At 36.9% G+C, this 23345-nt stretch overlaps 1 protein-coding gene across 1 annotated transcript in view; it reads right to left on the reverse strand.

Annotated features, from left to right (window-relative positions):
- NBAS (NBAS subunit of NRZ tethering complex) overlaps positions 1-23345 on the reverse strand; it is a 185009-nt gene that overhangs the window by 54742 nt on the left and 106922 nt on the right. The window contains 9 exon segments of the mRNA XM_068424707.1: positions 3070-3272; positions 3523-3741; positions 12408-12497; positions 12499-12572; positions 12575-12742; positions 14314-14564; positions 17494-17533; positions 17536-17591; positions 21143-21154. Of these exon segments, the coding sequence (XP_068280808.1) occupies positions 3070-3272; positions 3523-3741; positions 12408-12497; positions 12499-12572; positions 12575-12742; positions 14314-14564; positions 17494-17533; positions 17536-17591; positions 21143-21154 (1113 nt within the window).

A 23345-nucleotide genomic window follows, 5' to 3' on the forward strand; every position in this document is an offset into this window, starting at 1 on the left:
TCCAGTCTTGCAATGCATATAAAGAACAAATAATTCAGTTCACAGGAAAAATATTGATAAGAAGCAGAGTAGAAAAGAGAATTTAGATAGGTTTCTCATACTCTGCATATTAACAGGACTCATTACAGTTGAAATAACTGGACTTTGTGAGCTTGATAGCCAGATGCATCACACTGCTATATTCTAGTTAGTAAGAGCAGGACAGTGATTATCTAAAGCCAAATTATTCTTCATCAAGTGGACAAACCCAGACAAGAAAGCTGCACAAAAGCTCTACCATCACTGAGGATGATATGAACACTCTTGAACTGGGTGACAGGAGAAATCAATTTTCTGCCAAAGAGGACTGCAGACACTTTGACAGGCTGCCTTCTTTTCATCTGTGGCACTTTAATCTGCTGTAATATACATATACATGCTGAAGAAAAGCTACAGCCATTATTTTACATGCTAGACTTGTTTCTCTATTTCTGGTATGTGCATTCAGATCATCCACACAACTTTTCCGCATGCAGAAGAACAAGATAAATTCTCAAAGTTTTATCTATCTAAACTGGTCTTAAAAGTGATAAACAGCGTCTAGCAGTGATCTAACAGCAGAATACTCTTTCATACTTGTTGCATGTATCTCTGGAACAGAAATACTTCAGAAGAGAGTTTTGTATGAATAGTTAAATGAGAAGTATCTGTTCATTTATCATGAATGATACAAAATTATCTCTCCCCCTCCCCGCTCCCAGAAAAAAAAAAAAAAAACAGAAGAAAATATTTCTGCTGAAACCACTAAGTTACAGATACAGTGGTATTTCATTTGGAATATTCAGTACATCAAAGACCCAGCCAGGAAGAAGCAGCAGGTAGCATTGAGCAACATTAAATCCAAGAGAGCTTCCTCAAATAAAAAAAAAAAATCCCTGATGAATTAATTTCACCTGGCTGCAGAAAAAAGCCAAAGCAAATACTTTTATGCTGCTCTGGAGGAGAAAGAGCATCATGGACAAAAGGATTTTTAAGAGCTCATTGACATTCTGTCAACAATGATGGCAAAAAAAAAATATCTCAGGCTCTCTTCATCCTATACAAATACTGACAGGGATGTAGATGTAAAATCCCAGAACTTCATTCTCTGCTTTCTGTCTTGAGAATTTCACATCTTGGCTCTGGTCCAACAGCAATGGGGACTGTGTGCTCTTTGGTTAAGTTGTACTGACAGAGAACATCAAGACAGACCCATGGATTCCATTGCACTAAGGCATGGGTCAGAATGTGGCTAATTCCTTGGAGGGAAGGGGACAGGATGCTCTTATCTGGCTACAAAAATTTGTGGACTTCCACATATCCTAAACCTTGTTAAAGAACAATGGCACCTTCACAGACTCATTCAACCCTAACAAATAATTTTCAATGTACACTTGCCTCATGGATTGTCATTTGGGCCCCCAAACAACATCCGCTATCACTTCACCACCCTAATAAATATCTTCAGTTTCGCTGTGGCAGGAAAACGGTTTAACGCCAAAGGACATGCTGAAGTCTCACATTACATGCCAAAGGAATTTTATAATCACTACGGCGACAAAAGCGGTCAAACCTCTTATCATATCTTAACAGAGGGTGTTATGAACCTCCCTTGCCCAAGACATGACTAGCACTGAAGAAATACACCATGACTACAGTAGTTTTAGACTGTTTCTCACAACTGTAATTTGAAAGCAAGACTATAAAGAATATAAGCAACTAAAAGATCATCGTATTAAAGTTAATGCAGACATTAAACTCACTGTTAACAAGATTAAGATGGTCAGCATCAACTGTACTTCATGTTCCTTTGTAGCATCCAGGTCTTGCCCAGATCTCAACAGAATTATTCAGGGATGCCTAAGTATAAAATGTGTTGAGGCTAGTTATTTTGCCTTTTCTGTTCTCCTAGCCTATTTCTCTGTGATTTTAAAATAAGAGATGACTCAGTTTGCTGGAGCTGCATGAACAGGTTGGTTATTTGGTTTGTGTCATGCCATGGAAAAGACAATTAACGAGGTTTGGGGCCGTGAATCCCAGAAACAGACGAAGCCTCGCTTGTGGTACAATGTATGGGATTGCTCATAGTATGATGGCACTAATAACAGCAAGAAACAGTAACAATGAAAACACTGAAAGAGCTGAGCAAGACAACACCCTTCCTCACATTAGAAACCTGATTCTCTCCAAGAAGTTAGTGGGTCAGGGGTTTTTTTAGGGTATCATTGTTGCTTTTAAGTGCTGTAGGAAGCATAAAGCACTCACACTTGCTGTTTAATGTGGAGGCAGAGTGTGACACAAAGGGAGATGGAAGAACAAGAGCAAAAACTCTAAGCAGCATTCTTCATAAGAACAAAGAAGAAAAATGTATAGCCTATATTTTAATGACAGATGGACACATTTTTCAAAATGTTGCAAATAAAAAAAAAAAAACAAAACAAAACACAAGCAAACTGACCCAAAAAACAGCTCCCAGAAATAACCCAACCCAGCAACTCATTCCAAAGATGGAAATTGTACTTCGTCCTGTAGGACTAGCTGTTGTGGCAACAGCCATTGCTAGGCCTCTACTGCCCAAATACCTGCATGAGGTACCCACCATTTCCAACAAACACGCCTTTTGACTCTGTTTAAGAGGAAAGAATTATGTGCAATCGTAAATTTGCCAAAAATTCACAAGTGCACACACACATAATGGAACAATTTTAACTGACAAGCACCCTCCCGTGAATAGGATGAGTTCTGTGGCTTGCTTTGTTCAGACTGCCCAGGCTTCCCAAACTCAGAAAAATATAACTCTTATCTGAATAATAAATTATAAGTAAAGAGAAGCATAAACGATCCAAGAACTCATTTCCTGTTACTGTCAATTTTCTGCAAAATACAGACCTTCAAAGCAAACAAGTACTCACTACAAACAAACAAACAAACAAACAAACAAAACAATCAATGAATCAAACAACTCAACGCAAAACAATCAACCAACCAAAAAAAAACCCAACAAAAAAAAAGAAGAAAGGTTTTTAGGCTTAATTGTGGTAGTGTACTTACCTTAATGTACACACAATTTTTTTAATAGCACATTGGACAATATCCTTGGGAGAAAGACCTAGATCTCCAACAGCCACTTGTAACAACTGTTGTATCATGTCCAGGGGCTGACCATCTATACACATAGCCACTGCTTGGTCATGGATTTTTTCTTTCTCTGACCTTGACAAATCATATAAATAGCCATACTTCTGTAGTGTATCCTGTGAACAGATAATTTTTGAACATGAATCAGCGTACTCTTTATTTACAGTGATGTATCATTCAGAGTCTTTATTTCTACCAAGGTTTAACATATACTACAAAAGGAAAAGATTGATGGAAATGAGTTTTCAAACACCAGGTCAACAAAAACAAAGTTACAAAACACTGAAAAAATGTAACAGAAGATTGGTGTCCATCACTGCTAGTCATGGCAACACTCAAAACAAGCATCTGATAAGTAATCCTTACCTGTTCGCTTTTCTTCAAGTAAGTGATAAAACTATGAGTGAGTGTTTCCAGATGAACAAGAGATTGCTGCAAGTGATTCAGAGTTTCTTCATAAGCAATAGATGGATTTTCAGCATCTTCCATGACATTCTCAGAAGTTTTTTTTCTTGATTTCTCAGAAAGATGTTTAACTGTCTTAATTGCCTTCTCAGTCACTGCTATCCTGGCTTCAACTGGCAGCTGAAAAAGATTACTTGATATTTAATCATTTATCATCTGTACACTGCTATTTGTATTACAGCAGTGCCTAGAGGTCAGGTGCCTCCACTGCTCTACAGTACAGCATAAAACCAAATGAAGTATTTTATGAGAAACAACCTTCTTTCTTATTAGTAATTTATTTAAAAAGGATCAGTATTCCATTACTTTCTTCAGTTGTCCTTTCTTTTTATTGATGTTGAATCTGGCTCATATTAAACCATATGGAACTTATTTTCTCTAATAATATTCATTATTTTTGTAGACTGCCACCTTATCATCTTTGGTTTTTAATTCCACATTGAGAGATGTCTTGGGATCCTTTTACAAGATGATCTGAAAATCCCAAATGCTGAAAATTAACTTAGTTTTGTTAGGTTTAGATCACTGTTTAAAATATATCCCTGAGACTATAATCATAAGCAAAAAAAGCAGTAGGAATTCTACAGCTTTTAAATCAACCTATTTAAAGCACAAGTTATACAAAACAGCAAGTTATTATTTTGAAGACCTGTACAACTAGATGTATATAGCTGTTAAATTGAAACAAGAAAGTCTGGGTTTTTTTTTCCCCATTAAACTTCTCATAGAATTTTAATTTTTAAACATAGAGTCACACATACACTGCACGAAGTTTCCCCTTACCCCTCCATCTAGCACAAAAGGGTCATTCCAGTGCACCAGAATGGAATTTAGGACTTCAGAAATGAGCCTGGGCAATGATCACAGATTCACACGCTTCCAGAAACCAAAAGTATTTTGGAAAGGGATATAGATGGAAATACTCTATGTAAACAGTACTTGCAGCATACTGCTGTGCTTTTGAGTGAGGAAAGACAAAGCTTCAGCTAAAAAAAAAAAAGCAAGATGGGTGGACATCATTGCAAGAGCTAAGACAACTTTCCATTTACCATTCAGTTGCAAATTTGGCTCAGTTCCATTCCATCAAAAGAAATTAAGTATGATTTGGTATACTTTGAACAAGGTCTCAGTATCAGGTTTTACTATAAGCAGGGAAAAGGTGATACACTTCATATCCCATTAAAATTTAATGACCACAGGTGGATTTATATATCCATTTTGTAAACCTGATAAAAGATGAAAACAGCGACATATTTCATTCTTCCACTTCTACTGCACATTCTAATGTTCAAAATGCAATTGAGAGATGCAAAAGGCAAACAATTTAAGTATTTCATCTAACTGTTATATCCTAGAGAACAGTGTCAATATACTGTCAGTTTAGAAGTCGTGATGCCATAAGCATATACAGAAATAGAGCATTAAAAAACAAGGAATACCGGTTCTTCCCAAGACTATTGTAATTTTGCATTCATATTTGCATAGTGCTAAAATGCAGCACTACCAACAGATCATTTCTCTGATTATTTTATCCTCCATACTTTCTAGTCAGCTTCAGTAATGAGATTTGGTATCATACCCAAGTGATATAAAAAAAAAAAGTAGCTTAGGGGCTAGTTCAATCTGTGTTTGCATGTGAAGTGAAGTTTTCTTTTTAAAAAGCTTTTATTGTTTAAAAAAAATTAATTCTGTAGGCTATAATGTGTAATGAAAAATCCTAAAAATATGTTTTCTTTCATTTTCAAATCAAGGAACATCGCATACAAATTCAGCACAGCAGATTTCACTCCTCAGGGTAAAAACTCATCGAAGAAGTCCATTTCCTTCAAAATATATAAGTATTTCTTAATAAAGTATTGTACAAGTAACATTCACTTGCACATGAAGACGTTGACCCTGCTACTCTTATTGCCAATGACTAGCATGCAACTTGAGATGATGGAAACAGATCCCCTCCTTTTAGTGCTACAGGAACCTGAGATCCCAGCAACACTGAAACACAGAACAGTTGAGGTTGGAAGGGACCTCTGGAGGCCATCTGGTCCAAAGCCCCTGCTCAAGCAGGGCCATCGAGAGCCAGTTGCCTACGACCATGTCCAGGTGATTTTTGAGTATCTCTAATGTGGGAGATGCCACAACCTCTCTGTGCAACCTGTGCCAGTGATCAGTCACCCTCATAATGAAAAATGTTTCCTGGTGTTCAGATGGAACACTTTGGTCCAGTTCCCATCTCTACCATTAAATGCCAGCTTTATACATTCTACCAACAAAATGTCATGTAGCCACAAGTCAACCAGATATACTAGAATGGAAAGCAAATTACACTAGTTGATTCATAAGTAGATTATACAGTTACAGAATAACAAAAACTGGTTTCCAGTTCCTCCAGGGGGAGAGAAAAGAAGAGCAAAGGCAAGAAAACTTGTGGATCAAGATAGAGATAGTTTAATACATGAAGGAGAGAGGAAAATAAATGAACAAACCAAAATTAAGTGATGCAAAGGCAATCACTCACCACCTCCCACAAGCTGACCAATGCCCAGCCAATCTCCAAGCAACAACCATCTTGGAAGACATCTCCCAACCCCCTGTTTGTTACTGCTGAGCATGACATTATGTGGCACTGAACGTCCCTTTGGCCAGCCCAGGTCAGCTGTCCTGTCTGTGTCACCTCCCCACTTTTTGCCTACGGGCTGCCTACTCAGGGCTTGAGTGTTGAGAAAAAGAAGAAAGTCTTGACACTGTGCAAGCAGTTGTCAGCAACAGCCAAAACACTGGTGTGTTATCAACTCTGGTTTAGTCACAAATCCAAAGCACAGCCCCATAGGGGCTGCTAGGAAGAAAGCGAATTCCATCCCTGCCAGACCCAGTACGGTAGTGTAAAAGTTCTACTGCATGTAAGGAAGCAGTTAAAGAAAAGACATTATTCATGAAGTTTCCTACTACGCAGTTTTGAAGCAGATTTAATTAAAATAATTATATTAATTGCAAGGCACAAGAAAGTATCTAAAAATGTACTGATATCAGAAAAACAGGTAGTGTCCCATGAAGAAAACATGGTCATACAATACAAACCAACTGAACTGGAGCACAGTGATAAAAAGTGATAAAAAAAAGCCAGGTAATTCAAAAGGTAACATCTGAATGCAGTCATGCTATGTAAGAACACTATTAACACATTTCTTGTACATCTTCAGGCAACATCATGCCCTTTTTTCCTTAGTATTTTATACAGTGTTAAGAATCAGCCAGACAAAAGATACTGAACATTACTTTGAGCTTTTCTATTAAACTGAGCTTTTTATACAATTTTAAAAATGGCATTTAAAATCATTAAAATTGAAAGAGGAAATGATGTAGGTTAATATCCAGTCGTAACAGGTTCCCATTCCACACCCATTTGGTGTGTGGTCAAAATGTGGACATTGTATTCCCACTTAAGCAAGAAGAAAATGGTCTAAAAAGCATTACTGATTCAGAGAAAATAAGAGTCAATCTTTCAATTAAAAACATTAAGTTGAAAGCAAAATTATTCCTTTGCATCAGAAGTTGGAAAAGAAGTTATAAAGGATGGAATAGGAAACAAAAAATATCATCAGCCATAGTTTGAATGAATGTGGCTGAGCCTATGGAAGGTTGCGAGGAAGAGTCTGCGTAAGGAAAATTTCAACTTCTCTTTCTCTATAGAAGACCTAACTGATGATACCACTGCTTTTTATTCTACTTTTGCTGTCTACAGCTGCAGTGTTTTCTTCCTTATCATCATATTTTGCCCACCCCCATTCGCAGTGTGTGTTCAATAATGAAAACACGGCAATTAAAAAAGTAACCATTTTCAGTTGTGGTTTTGGTTTTTGGTTTTGTTGCTTTGAGTTTTTTTTTCAGAGTACTGTTATTCAACAAACATCAGGGCAATGACCTATGAGCTCTGAAACAGATGGCTCTTTGAAGACATAACTGACTATCCAGCACAATGAACAAAATGCTGGCAACGAAGGAATAAAAAAAACCCCTAAATTGCCTAAAATGCTTCACACAGATCACACAAAGGAGAATAAACAGGAAATCATCAAGATAAAGAAGTTGATATGACCATTAATATAATTAAGAATCTATGAAGTCAGCATTATTCAAAAGCAAATAGAGCTTCTGGAAGAAAAGACGACAGACTCAAAATGCATGCAAAAATATAAGCAGTAGTTCCACTGAATATTTGGAATATCTCCCCTTTAGGGAGAAATTTGTTCCATGCATGCAAATAGCCTATGCTTACCCCTCTGGAGGTGGACTGAATTCTTATTTAGTAAGAAAAACTTGAATAGTTATTCAGAATTAAAAGCATTTCTGAGTAGAAGTGCCACAAGCAGGAATCCTCTCACTGCTTGCAGCAGTGAGCTGCTGAGGTCAAGGACTCTTCAGTCCTTCAATGTGTGAGGAGGATACTGATGAAGAGTAAAGGACTTCACCTATTTCATTCACCACAAACACAACAGGAATACTGCATCAATCTCTACCTTCTTCAGTTGAAGATGGATGCTGATATACTGGATCCAAAGAAGAGTTGTTATAATAATGGAAGACCTGGGAAAAGAAGAATACAAAACAAACCCCCAAACACACTAAAAAAAAAGCCCCCAAAAAGCAACCACACACAAAAAAAAGAGCAGAAACCTTCCCAAGGTCGGTCCATTCTGTTTATCAAAGTTAAGTGGCCTCTACTGAATGTCTGACTGTGGAAGCAAACTTTGATAACTACCTCTTTAGTACAGCAGACAAAAGGTCTATAGGTGGAATTTCAAAACTAGATAACTTCAGTTTAGCAAAAAAAAAAAGGCATTTTTAAAAAAGCAAGGATTACTCTGGATTCACAAGTCACCCTTAACCCCTCAAAAAATTGTAAAACGTCTCCTATAGGATATGCTGCAGATCAAAAAATATTAAATTTTGTGAAGCAGTCTGATATGTCTCATACAGAATGTTCAGTACGTTAACCATGTTACTTTGGGTCTATGATTTATTACAGTCCCACTATGATGCATTTCTGCTCACACAGTTCCCACCACACAATGTCACCACTTCTCTGAACCCTTAAGTCTGGGGAACTGAATCTTATCTTCCATGTGGTAATTCCTTTCTACTGATTGCAAGAAACATGGAAGAAAAGACTCTCTGACCTCTAGGAGCACCTAAAACTTCATCACACCCTAAACTACACGTCATCGTAACAATGTTAACCGCCCTTTCACAAGTGCAAACTCCCCATCCGTTTCTCCAATATAGACATTCTCTCAACTCCTTTGCCCAGTCAAGCACTGCTCGTTCACCCACCTTTCCATTCAGTTACTGCTGGCCCAACTGATCAGAAAGTTAATTATGCTTCAACTTTCAATACTACCTCTTTCTTCTCAGATGTTCATTTACTAGTAGCAGAGAAGGAGCAACAATGCAATTAGCAGCTACAGCATCCTCACACAATGCAAATACAAACTATTTCTCTACGTGATCAGGAGGAAGATTCTGTTATAAATCAGACCTCCAGCTCCCCTCTCTTCTTTACCATCCTATGCTCCATGCTGTAATTATTGTGACATTACACTCATGCTAAAACACGAGTTTTTAAAAAAATAAAGTAAAAAGAAGAGCTAGTGGAAGGGGACAAGTGAAGAAGACCAGCAAGGCCAGCACGTTCCTGTCTTACTCAGTAAGAATGAGGAGTTGTAGAAATCAGCACTAAATCCCTGTGGTTTCACTCCCTTTTGTACAATTGCGCATTCTGCTCCCACTTTCTCTGTCATATGAAGGGACACAAGTAGAAGAGGTTTGTTATTGCTTTGTTGGCCCGTCACCTGCCTCTCCTTACTACTGCTGATATATTCAAACAGTGGGGGATATTCTGATGTTTGCGTCCTAAGTTCCCATGTGGTGACAACAGCAATGGTACCCTGGAACTTCAACTCTTGTAGCCTTCTACATTGCTACTTAGCCTACCTTCCATCACCCCTCACCGTTCCAGACTTTTCTTGATTGTTTCTGACTAAGAGGGGCTTTTAGATGGAGGTGCTGTTCCACAAGGATAATCACGGAGTGCATTTCATTGCCTCTCTGGACTACTCTCTCTCCTTTCCCTCCTCCCCTTTTGTAACTTTGAGAGGATCGGAGAGGGGTGGAGGTGTGTGTGTGCAGCAGTTGCCCCCTTTTGGTTTTTTTTGCAAAGGGGGAAGGAGCCAATTCACCTCTCAGTACTCCTAAAACACCTACTTACACTATTTTACTTCAAGCTTCCTCTCAAGGACCACTTAAAAGAACCTCACAAATTTTCTGTATGTGAGATTACTTCATGGTAATGACCATGGTTTTTTGCAGTCCTTTATGTGTATTAAATATCAGTGCTTCCACGAAATACAGAAATGTGCATCTGTTATGGGAATGGGAAACTGATATAATAAAGTACTTGGCCACAGAAGTGGGCTGGGAAGAAAGTGCTGAATTAGGGATTAAAATAGTGATCGCATGACCAGCACGGCCTCAAAACAAGATAAAATTTTACAGAATCACAGAATCAACTAGGTTGGAAGAGACCTCTGGGATCATCGAGTCCAACCTTTGACCTAACGCCATTGTGTCAACTACACCATGGCACTAAGTGCCATGTCCAGTCTTTTCTTAAAACACCTCCAGGGATGGTGACTCCACCACCTCCCTGGGCAGCCCATTCCAATGTCTAATGACCTTTTCTGAGAGGAAATTTTTCCTAATATCTAACCTGAACCTCCCCTGGTGCAGCTTGAGGCTATGTCCTCTAGTCCTGTTGCTAGTTGCCTGGGAGAAGAGGCCGACCCCCCACCCTGCCACAACCTCCTTTCAGGTAGTTGCAGAGCACAATAAGGTCTCCCCTCAGCCTCCTTTTCTCCAGGCTAAACAATCCCAGTTCCCCCAACCGTTCTTCATAGGACATACCCTCCAGACCCTTCACCAGCTTTGCTGCCCTCCTCTGGACTCGCTCCCTTAAGTAAAAGGTGAAAGCCAAAAGGCAGCTTTTATGTATGAAGCATTTTTCAGACCAAAGTTAGAGGAAAAAGATCTCTGAGAAATAAGTTTTCAGGTTCTACAACAATCATTTTTCATTGTATGCTTCCAGTTGAAAATTGCATGGGATCCTGCGGCAAAACTAGTTGGAAGCTGGTTAAACAGCTGTTTCATTCCCAAAGCCAGTGCAGGGGACACACTAAATCAACTGATTTGACCAATTGCTTCAAACGCTTCTTGAGTATCTCTCATGGCCAAAAAGTTAAGAGATTTCTGCTACAAAGTCCTGCTTGTGCCACCAACATAATAACCGTGCTGTCAATATCTCCTTCTGCTACCCCTACTCATCTTAAGAGATAAGAAAAAACTGTATTAGAATCCTGAACAGAAATAAAGGAATGAAAATAAACAAGGTGTTTCAAAACAGATACACAGTGGAGGCTATCCATCTTCTCCATGTACCATTCATCTGGAATAAACGAGAAATAATCCTGAAATGCCCAAGATACATTAACTAGCAAGAGTTTTCAAGTAGTCACTAGTGGCGATCATACATGAAGACAATATTTCCTTCTCATTAGACAACAGTTGTCCCTTGGCTACCTCAGTCCAGGGTCAGGTTTGGCAACTGAGATCTCAGTTTGAGTGTCAGCCTTTCCTGATAAGCATGAAACACTCAGTATTCACGCATGATAAAAAAGGATCAAAACACCTAAACAAGACAGTGGCTCTGCTGAACAGGCTTAGAAGACAGCTGATGAGACTAGTGATAAAACGTGTTAGTCTATTAGTAGCATGACAGACAGATCGAAGCATAAATTTGGTGCTGACAAAGGTTCATTTTCCCAGGATTTCAATGAATAGCAAATTTTTTTTTCAACAAATTCTGGTACAGATAGAGGTTAGATGGGTTCTAATAAATTTATACTAATATTGTGGGAACACTAAAACAATTATCCAGGGAGGGAACAAATGACACCTCATTGAACGCAGTGAATAAACACTGCTGGAAAATGAGCACAATCCAGAATAGAGAAGATAAAGACACAAAAAACCTCACAAAACATCTCTTCTTTATCATCCTTTTCAGATTAAGTTAGTGAAGACATGTCAAGATCTTTTAATATGGAAATATATAAGATATCTCGTCTCTTTTTTGTGCTTGGCAGTGAAGATATATAAGAAAGCATGCTAGAAATAATCTTATAAGTAGGTTTCACTGGGCAAAAAGAAATTGCAAATCTGGTAATATATGATACAGACATGAAAGCACATTCTTTCAATAACAGGCTTTCAGCCAGATGGAGATTACGACAGAGTTTATCATTTATATTACTACAGTGCCCAGAAACCATATTGCGCTGGCCCAGAACACTTCTCTGTGGAGCATTCTATTCAGAATGCAAAAGCCTGGTACTAAACACAAGCCCGCCAGCGCAATGAATTTTAGGATGAGCACAAATAAATAAAAAAATACGCAAGATTAATATCTTATTCTCTGCTGAACCAGAATACAGGGACTTCGGGGTTCCATGAAAATCTCTCTTACCCACAGAGCTAACTCCTCTAACTGAATGAAAATCTTCTTTTTATACTGGCAGTCATGAAAAGAAGAGGTAGGCAGAGGAAGGTAGGTTTATGAATTTACCTTTAAAAACTTTAAAATGAAAAATGTAAACATTTGCTGAGACTTTCTCCTTGATACTATATTCAATCGCGCGTCACCTGAGACCCGAAATTCTTCAAATATATCTGCTTACCTTTGTGACAGCTTTTGAAGAAAAGGTAATTTCATCAATAAAAGTAACAATATCATCTGGATCAAGTCTATCCAAGTACTTTGAACACATATTCATATGCATGTAGCCACTCATCCACGGTTTCTGGTATTTTTTTAATGAGATGATGATCACCATTCCAAAAAGTTTTTGTAACCAGACAGCATAAATAGAGCTTGGTGACAGCATGCTGCCATCATTTTTAGGAATTTTGGGAGCCAGTTTGGAAATAGATAAGATATTTTGACTTGTAAGGATGGGCTCCAGTGTTTCCAGAGGGTTTTCATTTTCATCTGTTAGCTTTTTGTAATTGAGACCTATTGACAGAAGAAGAAAGAGGCAAACAAAATAAAAGTTATTCATAGTTAATCTACTCAACTCTACATAGAATCAGAGAATGGTTTGAGTTGGAAGGGATGTTAAAGATCATCTAGTTTCCAACCCCCCTGACATGGGCAGGGACATCTTCCACTAGACCACGTTGCTCAAAGCCCCATCCAATTCTGGCCTTGAACACTGCCAGGGAGGGGGCAGCCACAACTTCTCTGAGCAACCTGTTCCAGTGTCTCACCACCCTCACAGTCAAGAATTTCTTCTTAATAACTAAAATCCTAAATCTACCCTCCTTCAGCTTAAAACTGTTACCCTTCGTCCTATCACTACATGCCCTTGTAAAAAGTCCCTCTCCAGCTTTCCTGGAGTAGCAACAATACTACTTTATGCATATAATTCCTAAGACAACTGACTTCTATTGCCATGTGTTTCTTCATATATTTAGAGCCTGTAACCTCTACAAACACTTTGATGTTGTACCTTGCCTACTATCTATAAATTATGCTGAACACTGACAATTTTAATTAAGGGTGTAATACAATAGATTTAATTTTTTACCATACAAAGTTACTGATTTATGTCTGATGTATGGTCCTAGGACTTTTTTTTGAGCAACATTTAAAAATAACTTTGAAGGCAAACAATAACTTCTTGACAGATTTTTCTTCAACAAGTACTGTAGAATTTGAGTGTTGAGAACACATCAATGAAAACTGAAGGCAATCCCTCCCCTCAAAAAAAATGATTGCCTTTTTTTCCTTCCTGCAATACATGAATTCATATGCACAATCTCTCCAAATTCTGCAGTAAATTTAGCATCTGATACACATGAGGTTAAAGTATTGAACAACTAATTCATCCCCACAGCAGGCAATCCCATACAGTGAGTATTTTTCATTCTGAAACTGGATTTAGAGTTATTCAACTGAAACTCAAGATACTGCTAATACTTGACTAACAAGCAAATTAAAACTAGTATTCAGAATTTCAGAGTGCTTTCCAGCAGCTCACTTTTATAGGCACTGTCTGATAATGTAGAAGGACAAATAATGTTGTAGTTCTGCAAAAGCAAAAGGTAACATCAAAGATAAAACACTAAAATTACCCTCTTTAAAATAAACAAACAAACAAAATGGTTAAAGTTCCTGATATAATATGTAATACAGACTTTTGAGGTAAACTGTCTTAAGTTCTTTGAGAATATTCATGTTAAACTTGCAGCATTAAAAATTATGTTCTAGGAGGTTTGTATTTTTTCTTTAAAAATTCACTATGAACCACTGCCAATAATTTTAACTTGCATCACCAACAGAAGCCTGTTTTTAGATGTTTTTGCTCGCTGGTCATAGAGTAAACTAAATTTCCATTAATACAAAGACAAGGAACTTACTCCTATAAGACACGACTAATCTACTAAATTGCTTGCATTCATCTGATACACTCATCAAAAAAAAAATACCTGGAGAGTACAAACTAGATAAGCATAATCATGTCAACACTCACATAACAGAATAATAAATACAGCTGTGAAGAAAAGAAACAGTAACTCTCCTACCTGATGCAACTGCTTTGAATTTTTTCAGGAGTCGGATGTGAGTTTCAGGTTTAATAGCATGCTTCACCACTTCCGAGCAACCACAATTTTCAAGGAGTGTAAAATAATAAAGCAACCGCTGGTGATCTCTACTGTCAATACTTGGGTAAACATATTTAACCATGTGTTCATGTAAGGTTTCAGGATTGGTTTTCAAAGTCTCAAAGAGACCAAGAGTTTGTGCTCTTTCTTCTATTTCCAGTGTTGATAACCTGCATTTAGAAAGAATTTTGGCATTAAAGGCCTGGACGTGCCATGAAAGACTCTTCAGCTGCACCCGTGGGAGACAGGACTATACTTTCCTTTATTTAAGCAGTAAAGTTCAACTCTGTAAGACATTTTGAAAGAGTAAATGCTCTTTCATAAATATTTAGATAGCTGTTATCCTCCATAAACATAAACTAAGGAGCTCTTATATTTCCTGATCATGTTATTTGTTAACTTGGACACGCAGATTAAGGGTTATGAATACTGACCTGGGATTCAAAGCAGCATTTCATATCTCTAACTATAGCTATGCATAGAAGTAGACAGATGTCCAGAGCTTTTTGTACAGGAAGCCTTTTTTTTTAAAGAAAAAAAAAACAAAACAAAACCAAAAAACACAATCTTGTGGCTGAGAGATGCTAGAAAATTCTATTCCCCAATTAGAAGTTCTCCCAATCTATTACATTCTATTTTCTGTAGTAGATGAGCACCTGTGCATGCTTTGAGAGATATTATCACTGAAAATTGGCTCTTGCCCACTAGTTAATCTATTTGACACTATTATTCATGCTCAGTATATTTCATTTGACAGTTTTACCAAGTTGCCTCTCAAATTGTCATCCATGAAAACTTATGAAAATATCAGCAAATCTTGGGCTGACATCAGCCAGTCTCACTGCTTCAGGAATTTTTTTTCTTGACCCTTTTGAAAAGAATACATTAGCTCTTTCACAGCATGAATTCAGACACCTCCAGCTGACTACATAAAAGACAGCTGAATGCAATCACTCCTTTCTTCCTCACCTGGGATAAAAATGGGTGCATATCAAGGAAGTCTCATCTTAAGTGAAACTGAAAGTTTTACCTAAAATCTGAGGAAAGAAGTCACCTATGGATGATTAGCACCTTGACTCTCCCCAGAGTCCAGTCATACACCATGTTAGGTAGTACGTTTCACTTAGAAATCTGATGTCTTCTAATCCCATTTGAATTTCTTAAACCTTTAAAACTGATTAAATTAGAATTTCAACATTAATTTCTCCTACATATAAATGTCACACATAAGTTAATGTTTCTCTTTGATATACAAGTAAAATATGGTAATTTTTGGTGATAAAATTTGATCATATTCTTCAAAAGAAACAATTAAATTTCCACCAAAATAAAAAGAACTCTAAACCATTTTCATCAGACTCAAAATCACAGCATAACAGAAAAATATGATGTTTATTTGTCATCAAGTAATCAAAGAAACAGTTAATACAAACTGTGTAAATGCTTCTTTTGAGCTTCTCCCTACATAAAGTGGCTTATAGAAATGCTGCATATTTGGTTAAAGAGATTAAGTCTTAGAATAAACTTCTTTTCAGTTCAGAATGAATGCATAACAAGGCATGCATTATTAATGCCATAATCCCAAGACTAAAATACACTGTAATGGCCATATGCTGTCAATCAACTTTAAAATGAGATTATGATACAAAAAAACCCATGCTCAGCAGCATATTATACTATTATACATCAATTGTCAAGATTTTTTTTGAATTTCATTAGGGAAAAGGTTGTTACTTTGTACTTCAGTGATTTCAGAATTCTATGAATACTAACTCATGGAGGACAAGAACAAAGAAAATGATAGAAAACTGTTGCAAAATACTTTAGGTAATATTCTAGTCCCAGAGAAGTCAGCTGTCTCTTTTCACATTCACCCCAGTGTTGCCATGTTTATACCCTGAATGTCTATTTTGTTTAAAGTACTAAATAATTCAGAGGCATCAAAATTTAGAGGGTACAACTTCTCTGTTTTCTTGGTGGAAGCAAAGAAAATCTCAGAATGCTATTTCATACTCCTCAGATGTTGTACCAACATCTATCAGGCTTTGTTTTTTTATGCCTCATGTTTTATAAAACATTTTAATGCTTTTTAATTAATAGTTAATGTTAAGAGAGGTACAAATACTGCTGCAAGCTAAAGCTGCTTTCACAATTTAAAATTTGAAATAAACTAGACTAATTTGATCATGTCTGTCAGAACAGTAGATAAGAGCTGCTGTATTACACACAGGGCTCTACATCACTGTCATCCAAATGCTCTACACAGGCACGTAGCTTAGTCTTTCATCGAATGAGTTTATTCATCTTCCAGCGGGCAAAAAGTACTTGTCTGACTGACAACATGTTAAAGTGGTTGGATTTTTTTTTGTTGTTTTTGTTTAGTTTGGTTTGGTTTTTTTGTTTGTGTTTTTTTTTTGTTTGTGGTGTTTGTTGTGGGGTTTTTTTTTGTGGTTGTTTTGTTTTTTTTTTTTTAATGGCCCTGGAATCAACTCTGGAATAGAAAAGCAAAGCATTCCTCCCACCCACGACCTCCACAAACGCCAGGTGTGGTCTGCCATAATCTTGTAGCCTAGAACAGTTCCAAACAAATATTGTAAAAAAAGTCATTTTATAAAAAACTGAAACTGAGATGAACAGATGAATGGGAAGCTCCAATATATTTATTTCCTTTGCTATTATGTAGGAGAGAGATCAATAAGTAGCAAAACTTTCTTTTTAAATAAATAATTATATAAAAACTATCAAGCTTCAGGACATATTCCAAGGGACTGTAAAAGTAACTACAAGATAAGTTGTTATCAGAAGAGAGCCCTAAGCATTCAAAGCCATGGAAACCTAAATACTGAAACAAAGTCCTGGGGTACTTGCAAGAATAATAAGACACATACGGACTTTTATCGCTGCTTGTAACACCTATTTTCGTGGCTGGTTACAAAAGCATCACACTCAGTAGCCAAAAAAAATCCCGAACTATCACAACACAAGAAATAAGAAAACACAAACCAAACTCTACCCTCAGTATACTTCAATTTTCTCATAGGTTAGCACATATTTCTGTGTAACAGAATCCTGCGTGTATTTGCAGGGGTCACAACTTACCCACTGTCAGTGAATAAAAATTCCAGATGGGTCATATAACTTCCCAAAGTGGAACATTGTATCGCTGAGCCAAAGAGACAGCTATCTTGTAAACGTTTCTTCAAGTGTTCTTATAGAGCAGAGACATGAAATAAAACAAGGAAAAGTCACAACTAAGCCGCTAGAGATGTGACATGAAAATAAATATTTACATTAGAAAAGTAATGATTTCTTTTTAATGTTTTTTTTTCATAAACCAAGAAACTAGCTTTTATTCACTAGTTTGAATCACAGTTAAATAAAAAATACAGAAAGTGTCTCTCTTGCATTTGCTTATACTCAGTGCTGCATTTGGGAAAAAAAGAAAAAAAATTGAAAAAGAAAAACAAAATCAAACTACAGAGATGTTCCAAAGACAAGCACCTGCTCCACATACTCTTTGGTTCTCAATAACAGCTTCTGCTTAACCTTGTGCTAAAGCAAAAAACCTCAGTTCTCATTTCATTTCAAGTACAGTGTGATTAATGATGTAATGTGTCACAGTTAGCATTTATTTGATTTAGTTGCAACACCTACAGTCTTTTAGCATAACTGGTACGTAGATCCTCAAAGCCCATCCTAGAAATCCACAGACAGAAACACTCTCAGTATTTGCAGACTAAAAGAAGGTGTGAAAATGTCCAGCTCCACTCTGTAAATGTCCAAGAAATATTAAAAGCTGATTTTCTGTTATTGTTTATTCCTCTAACAGAACAATAGATGGAGAATCTGTTAAGTGATTAAAGCCTAAAGTTAACTTCATATTAATTTTTAGTAATTCACTGAAGCTAGTATGGCTCAAACAGACACAAGTAGGTTTTCTTTTATGCTGACATAGAAGCAACACAAAAACTATTAAGGCTGATGCTGGTTTTTTTAGGGGTTTGGTTTTTGGTTTGTTTTTTTGTTTCGTTTTGTTTTGGTTTGTTTTTTTTTGTTTGTTTGTTTGTTTTTTGTTTTTTTTTTTCTGAGGATAATTCCAAGAAAAATACTGTCTGTTTGCAATTACATCCTAATAGACCTGTCACAAACAACTTTTCAAAAACTGTATTTAATGTGAATACTTCTGACCCTACTGGTTTAGATTCTTTAATTAAAAAGTCATGGGGGACTAAGGAAAAAAGCCTTTACACAACATGAACTATTACAAAATACAACTGCAAACGGTCAATAAATTAGTTTACAAAATTATATTAACATCACTTGTCTACAGACTCGTGTTAACTCCATAACCTTGAGTAACTTTATCATACATTTAACACCTTCCTTAGATTCATTACATTCTTTTCTACAATACTGGGAGGTAGGGGGCAGAGTTTGTGGAGCAACAATAACTTTCTATATTATCATCATTATCCATCTATGACAATAAAAGGAAAGCAGAAAAAAACCCTACAGATTAGAGAGCATATCCTCCCTTGTTCTTTTCTTGTCATATACAAACAGATCCATACCATATCTTGATCTATGCTAAACAAGGCTTACAGCTGGAGTCTATGATTTTCTCTCCACTCTAGGTGAAAGCTGACACATCCATACACCTTAATTCGATTTTTAGGTGCACAATCTAACATTCCACTGTGATACTTGCTACAGATATTGTAGAGCTAAAATAAGATATAGGATGTAGAGTAAAAAAGCAAATGCCAAAAAAGAACATAATGTTGAAAAATCTTCACAACCAGCTATCAGAACAGCCTTTGCATTACAGCCATTGCTCTAATAGTAAAAAAAAAAAAAAATCACAAATAAAAAACCCCAAAAAAGCAAAAAACCCACAACCTTCCTGTAACGACTCTTAGTTATGACAACTTCTGAAAAATATTAGGCACTGAATAACATGGATGCAAATTAAAGGAGGCAGAACACAAGCATTAGAAGAAATACATTTTAAGACAAATAAAGTATTTATTGAAATACATTTAAGAAGAAAGAAAAAAAAAATCCCACACACTATCCTGTCTCTTCCATCCCAATCGCCACGGCACTTTCCCTCTGATTTTCCAGCACAGCAAGGCTTCCTGTACCCAATCTCGTAAAACTAGACTCAGTACTTCAATGCAAACAGAATACTTTTTAATCCAGCAAGCAATGATCTATGTGTAAGAGGATGATGATCTAAACTTTTTCAAAAATACTCATTAAGAGTCATCTAATCTTTTAGAGGCAGATGCTCAATTCTGTTCTTTGAGATTACGGAGAAGTACCATGAGAACACTACATTGTAAATTCCAGATTAGTACCCACAGTTTGTGCAGGTTGTCATTCAGTACATAAAAGCAGATCTTCTTTTAACCAGGGATACACAACAGCTGTTGCCAAATCACAGCACATGTAAACTGACATTCCTTTGCATTTTCCAGAAATCATTTGATGTACTGTCAACAAGGGGATTACTAGTTAAAGTGAAGGTGAAGATTGATGCAAGAACTGCATAGCGAGTACGCCACTGGCTAAGGGGAAGATAACAAGATATTTGGGAAAAGGTACACTGGAGGTGATGAGGTTAACAGCAGTATTCTGCAGGCTAGTCCTCAACACTGATCTCAATACTTTCATTAATTAAAAAAAGTATAATATATTACTTTCCTTGTATCATCAATTCAGATACAGATTAACCTGACAGAAAGAAAAGATGATCTTTAGGAATGATCTAACAACCCTCTACTTAAAAAGTAAATACGACAACAACTTCTGAAATGAACTGAGCAGTTCTGAAATGAACGATTGAGCTACTGCGGACAGGCCAGTGAAGGGCCACAAAGATGATGAAGGGACTGGAGCATTGCTTCTATGAGGAGAGGCTAAGAGAGCTTGGACTGTTCAGCTTAGAAGAGAGAAGGCTCGGGGGGATCTCATCAATGTATATAAATGCCTGAAGAGAAGGTGCAAAGAGCATGGGGCCAGGCCCTTTTCAGTGGTGCCCGGTGACAGAACCAGAGGCAATGGGCACAAACTGAAACACAGGAGGGTGATCGAGCACTTGCACAAGTTGCCGAGAGAAGCTGTGGAGTCTGCACCCTTGGAGACATTCAAAAGCCATCTAGACACAGTCCTGGGCGACTGGCTCTAGGTGGTCCTGCTTAAGCGGAGGGGTTGGACCATATGTTCTACTCTGCTGTATCATACATGTGCACGTGTTCACTCACAATTGTTGCTTCCAACATTTTCTGTTGGCATCAACCAGCTACAAAGCATTAGAACCACCACTGGATTAAATCATAATAAAGGGAAATGAGATCCACTTTTCTGGTCACCCATCATCAAAAAATATTTTTTAAAAAACTAAAACAATCCAACTTGGAGAAGTTCCAACCTCCAACTACCTGAAAGGAGGTTGTAGTGAGGCGGGTGTTGGTCTCGTCTCCCAGGTACCAAGTGACAGGATGAGAGGAAACGGCCTCAAGCTGTGCCAGGGGAGGTTTAGATTGGATATCAGAAAAAATTTCTTCACTGAAAGGGTTGTCAAGCACTAGAACAGGCTGCCCAGGGAAGTGGTGGAGTCACCATCCCTGGAGGTATTTAAAAGACGTGTAGATGTGGTGCTTAGGGACATGGTTTAGTGGTGGACTTGGTAGTGTTAGGTTAATGGTTGTACTTGATGATCTTAAAGGTCCTTTCCAACCAAAACGATTCTATGATTCTAAGTGAAATGACGATTTAAGCCAAGAGCCTTAGTTTCCTCTCGTGTTTGAAAGCAGGAAAATGAGATGGAAGGCTACAGCTATTTAAGTTCTGCAGCAGCAATGCACCAGGGAGAAAAGGCTGTGTCCACACTGGCAATAGAGCAGAGCAGTATAGCAAAAGCATACACACAGTGGTTCAGAAGTTAACGTCACTAATAAGAGCTGAAGTACATTGAAGTGGTTTTATACAGGACCTGCTGGTTCAGTCTTCTGGAAGGGGACCTAGTTCATATGCACCAAAATAATTTTGAGAACCCAATAAGCACAAGCTAAATTATGAAATTCAGATTCCTTGACAATTGCACAATTTTTCTAAAAATCTAAAATAGGTATTTCAGATCAGTGACACAAGACAAGGAAGAAATTGGTATTAAATCATTAAAATCAACTTCTGATTTCAACATTTTAACAGAAGCAGTTATGGGCTGAAGACCTCAGAGCACGTCAATGAAAAAAAAAAAAAAAAAGCCACCTAAAAGCTGGCCTCAAGTAAAAAAATCATTTAGAAAGCTTATACACCATAGTTGGCCTGAACCTACATGAGACTTCAGCTATTTACTCAAGACTTCCCATTCAGTCTTGCTCTAGTTTCCATAATTCCTTCCCAGATACGTTCTGGCTCTATTTTGCCTAAATAAATTGTAAACTGCTTGAGAACTAACCTTGATTAAATTTTTGAGGCATCCACACCTTTAAATGTTTGATAAATAATGCATAGCAAGCTCTAATGACAATATACCAAACATGGAACATAGACCTGACAACTATTTGTGAAGAAGTTTTAGCAAACAAATTGCTCATTCTAGTACAAAGCCATTTTGTAAACAAGATACCGTTTCTTCCAGGTGTTGTTCCTGCAAACAGCACTTCATAAAAGATTCAAAACATGAGGCACTTAATGATAATTCAAAAATAAGAAAAAATATGCTACACAGTTATATTGAAATTGCATGTTTTTTTTCAATCAAAAATGCAGATTGAGTCAACTGAGAAGATTACAGCAAGGAAGCTGCAAGCTGAACAAGTAATTAATTGGATCTGTGCAACTGCCTAATATGGAACTACCACTCTCATCCACATGCTATGAAGCCTTATTTTTACTAATCCTTTCATATTGTGTTTCAACCTCTACTTGCTGTAACGAACTTTCTCTTCATATTTATTTTATTTTTACTAAAGACACCTCTAAATAAGATTGTAAGTAAGTATGCTGCATGCAAAATAAATATCTGTAATAACAGAAGGATTTTTGTATTGAAGTTACTGTAGATAATCATCAAGATGTAACATTTACCTGGTGACATACTACTGATACAGTATGTGCTCAATGAACAATATATACAAAACAGGTAACTCCAATGGAAACGTTAAAAGATGGTTACAAGCTATTTTTATGTATGCAGGTATAGATTTTACAGATGCAAAGCAGCAGCTACTTAGTGTTCAAAACCTGAGGTTATACAACTATTCTTATTCATCATTTTATATCAATGTTTTTTTTTACTAACAAATTTCTATTGGAGTTGTAGCTATGAGCAGCTACATAGGTGGAAGACTGTAAACATCTAAATAGGCTCTTCAAAAGCTTTATGCACAGAGTAGTTTAAAACTATGTTAAAAATTACATTGAAAGCTTCACATTGCACAGAACTCTTCCTTTGACAGTCTAGCAGCTATTCAACTGTGACTGTCTTCAAAACATACAGAGCTCAAGTATATTCATGAGTTGGTTACAGCTTAAAGTACCTGCATGCAGATGTTAATTAAAGGTATTTTAAAAATGAAAAGACGGTACTATCCTATATCTATCTATCTTTTCTATTCTCGGTAACTGAAAGGTGAGACAAAAACATTCCACGTATCAGAACATGTGCAGCGAAGGCTTCAGTACTTCCAAAGGACTACAGGGGAAAAATATTGTAATATACAGTAGCTTTAACTAAATTATTAAAAATAAAATACAGTTTATTAACCTTTTTTTTTTTTAAACTGCATTACAAACCTTGATACTTTGGCAAACCCTAATAGATTGCTAGGGGAGGTTTACAGGAGATGAAAGGAAGAGAACAGACCTCCACCTATGCTCTGATTTCATATATCCCTGATTAATATTAGCAGTTAACAAACAAAGGGTTATAGCTTCCATTA

The sequence above is a fragment of the Nyctibius grandis genome, chromosome 1 (genome assembly GCF_013368605.1).
Source record: "Nyctibius grandis isolate bNycGra1 chromosome 1, bNycGra1.pri, whole genome shotgun sequence".
NCBI classification, from domain to species: domain Eukaryota; kingdom Metazoa; phylum Chordata; class Aves; order Nyctibiiformes; family Nyctibiidae; genus Nyctibius; species Nyctibius grandis.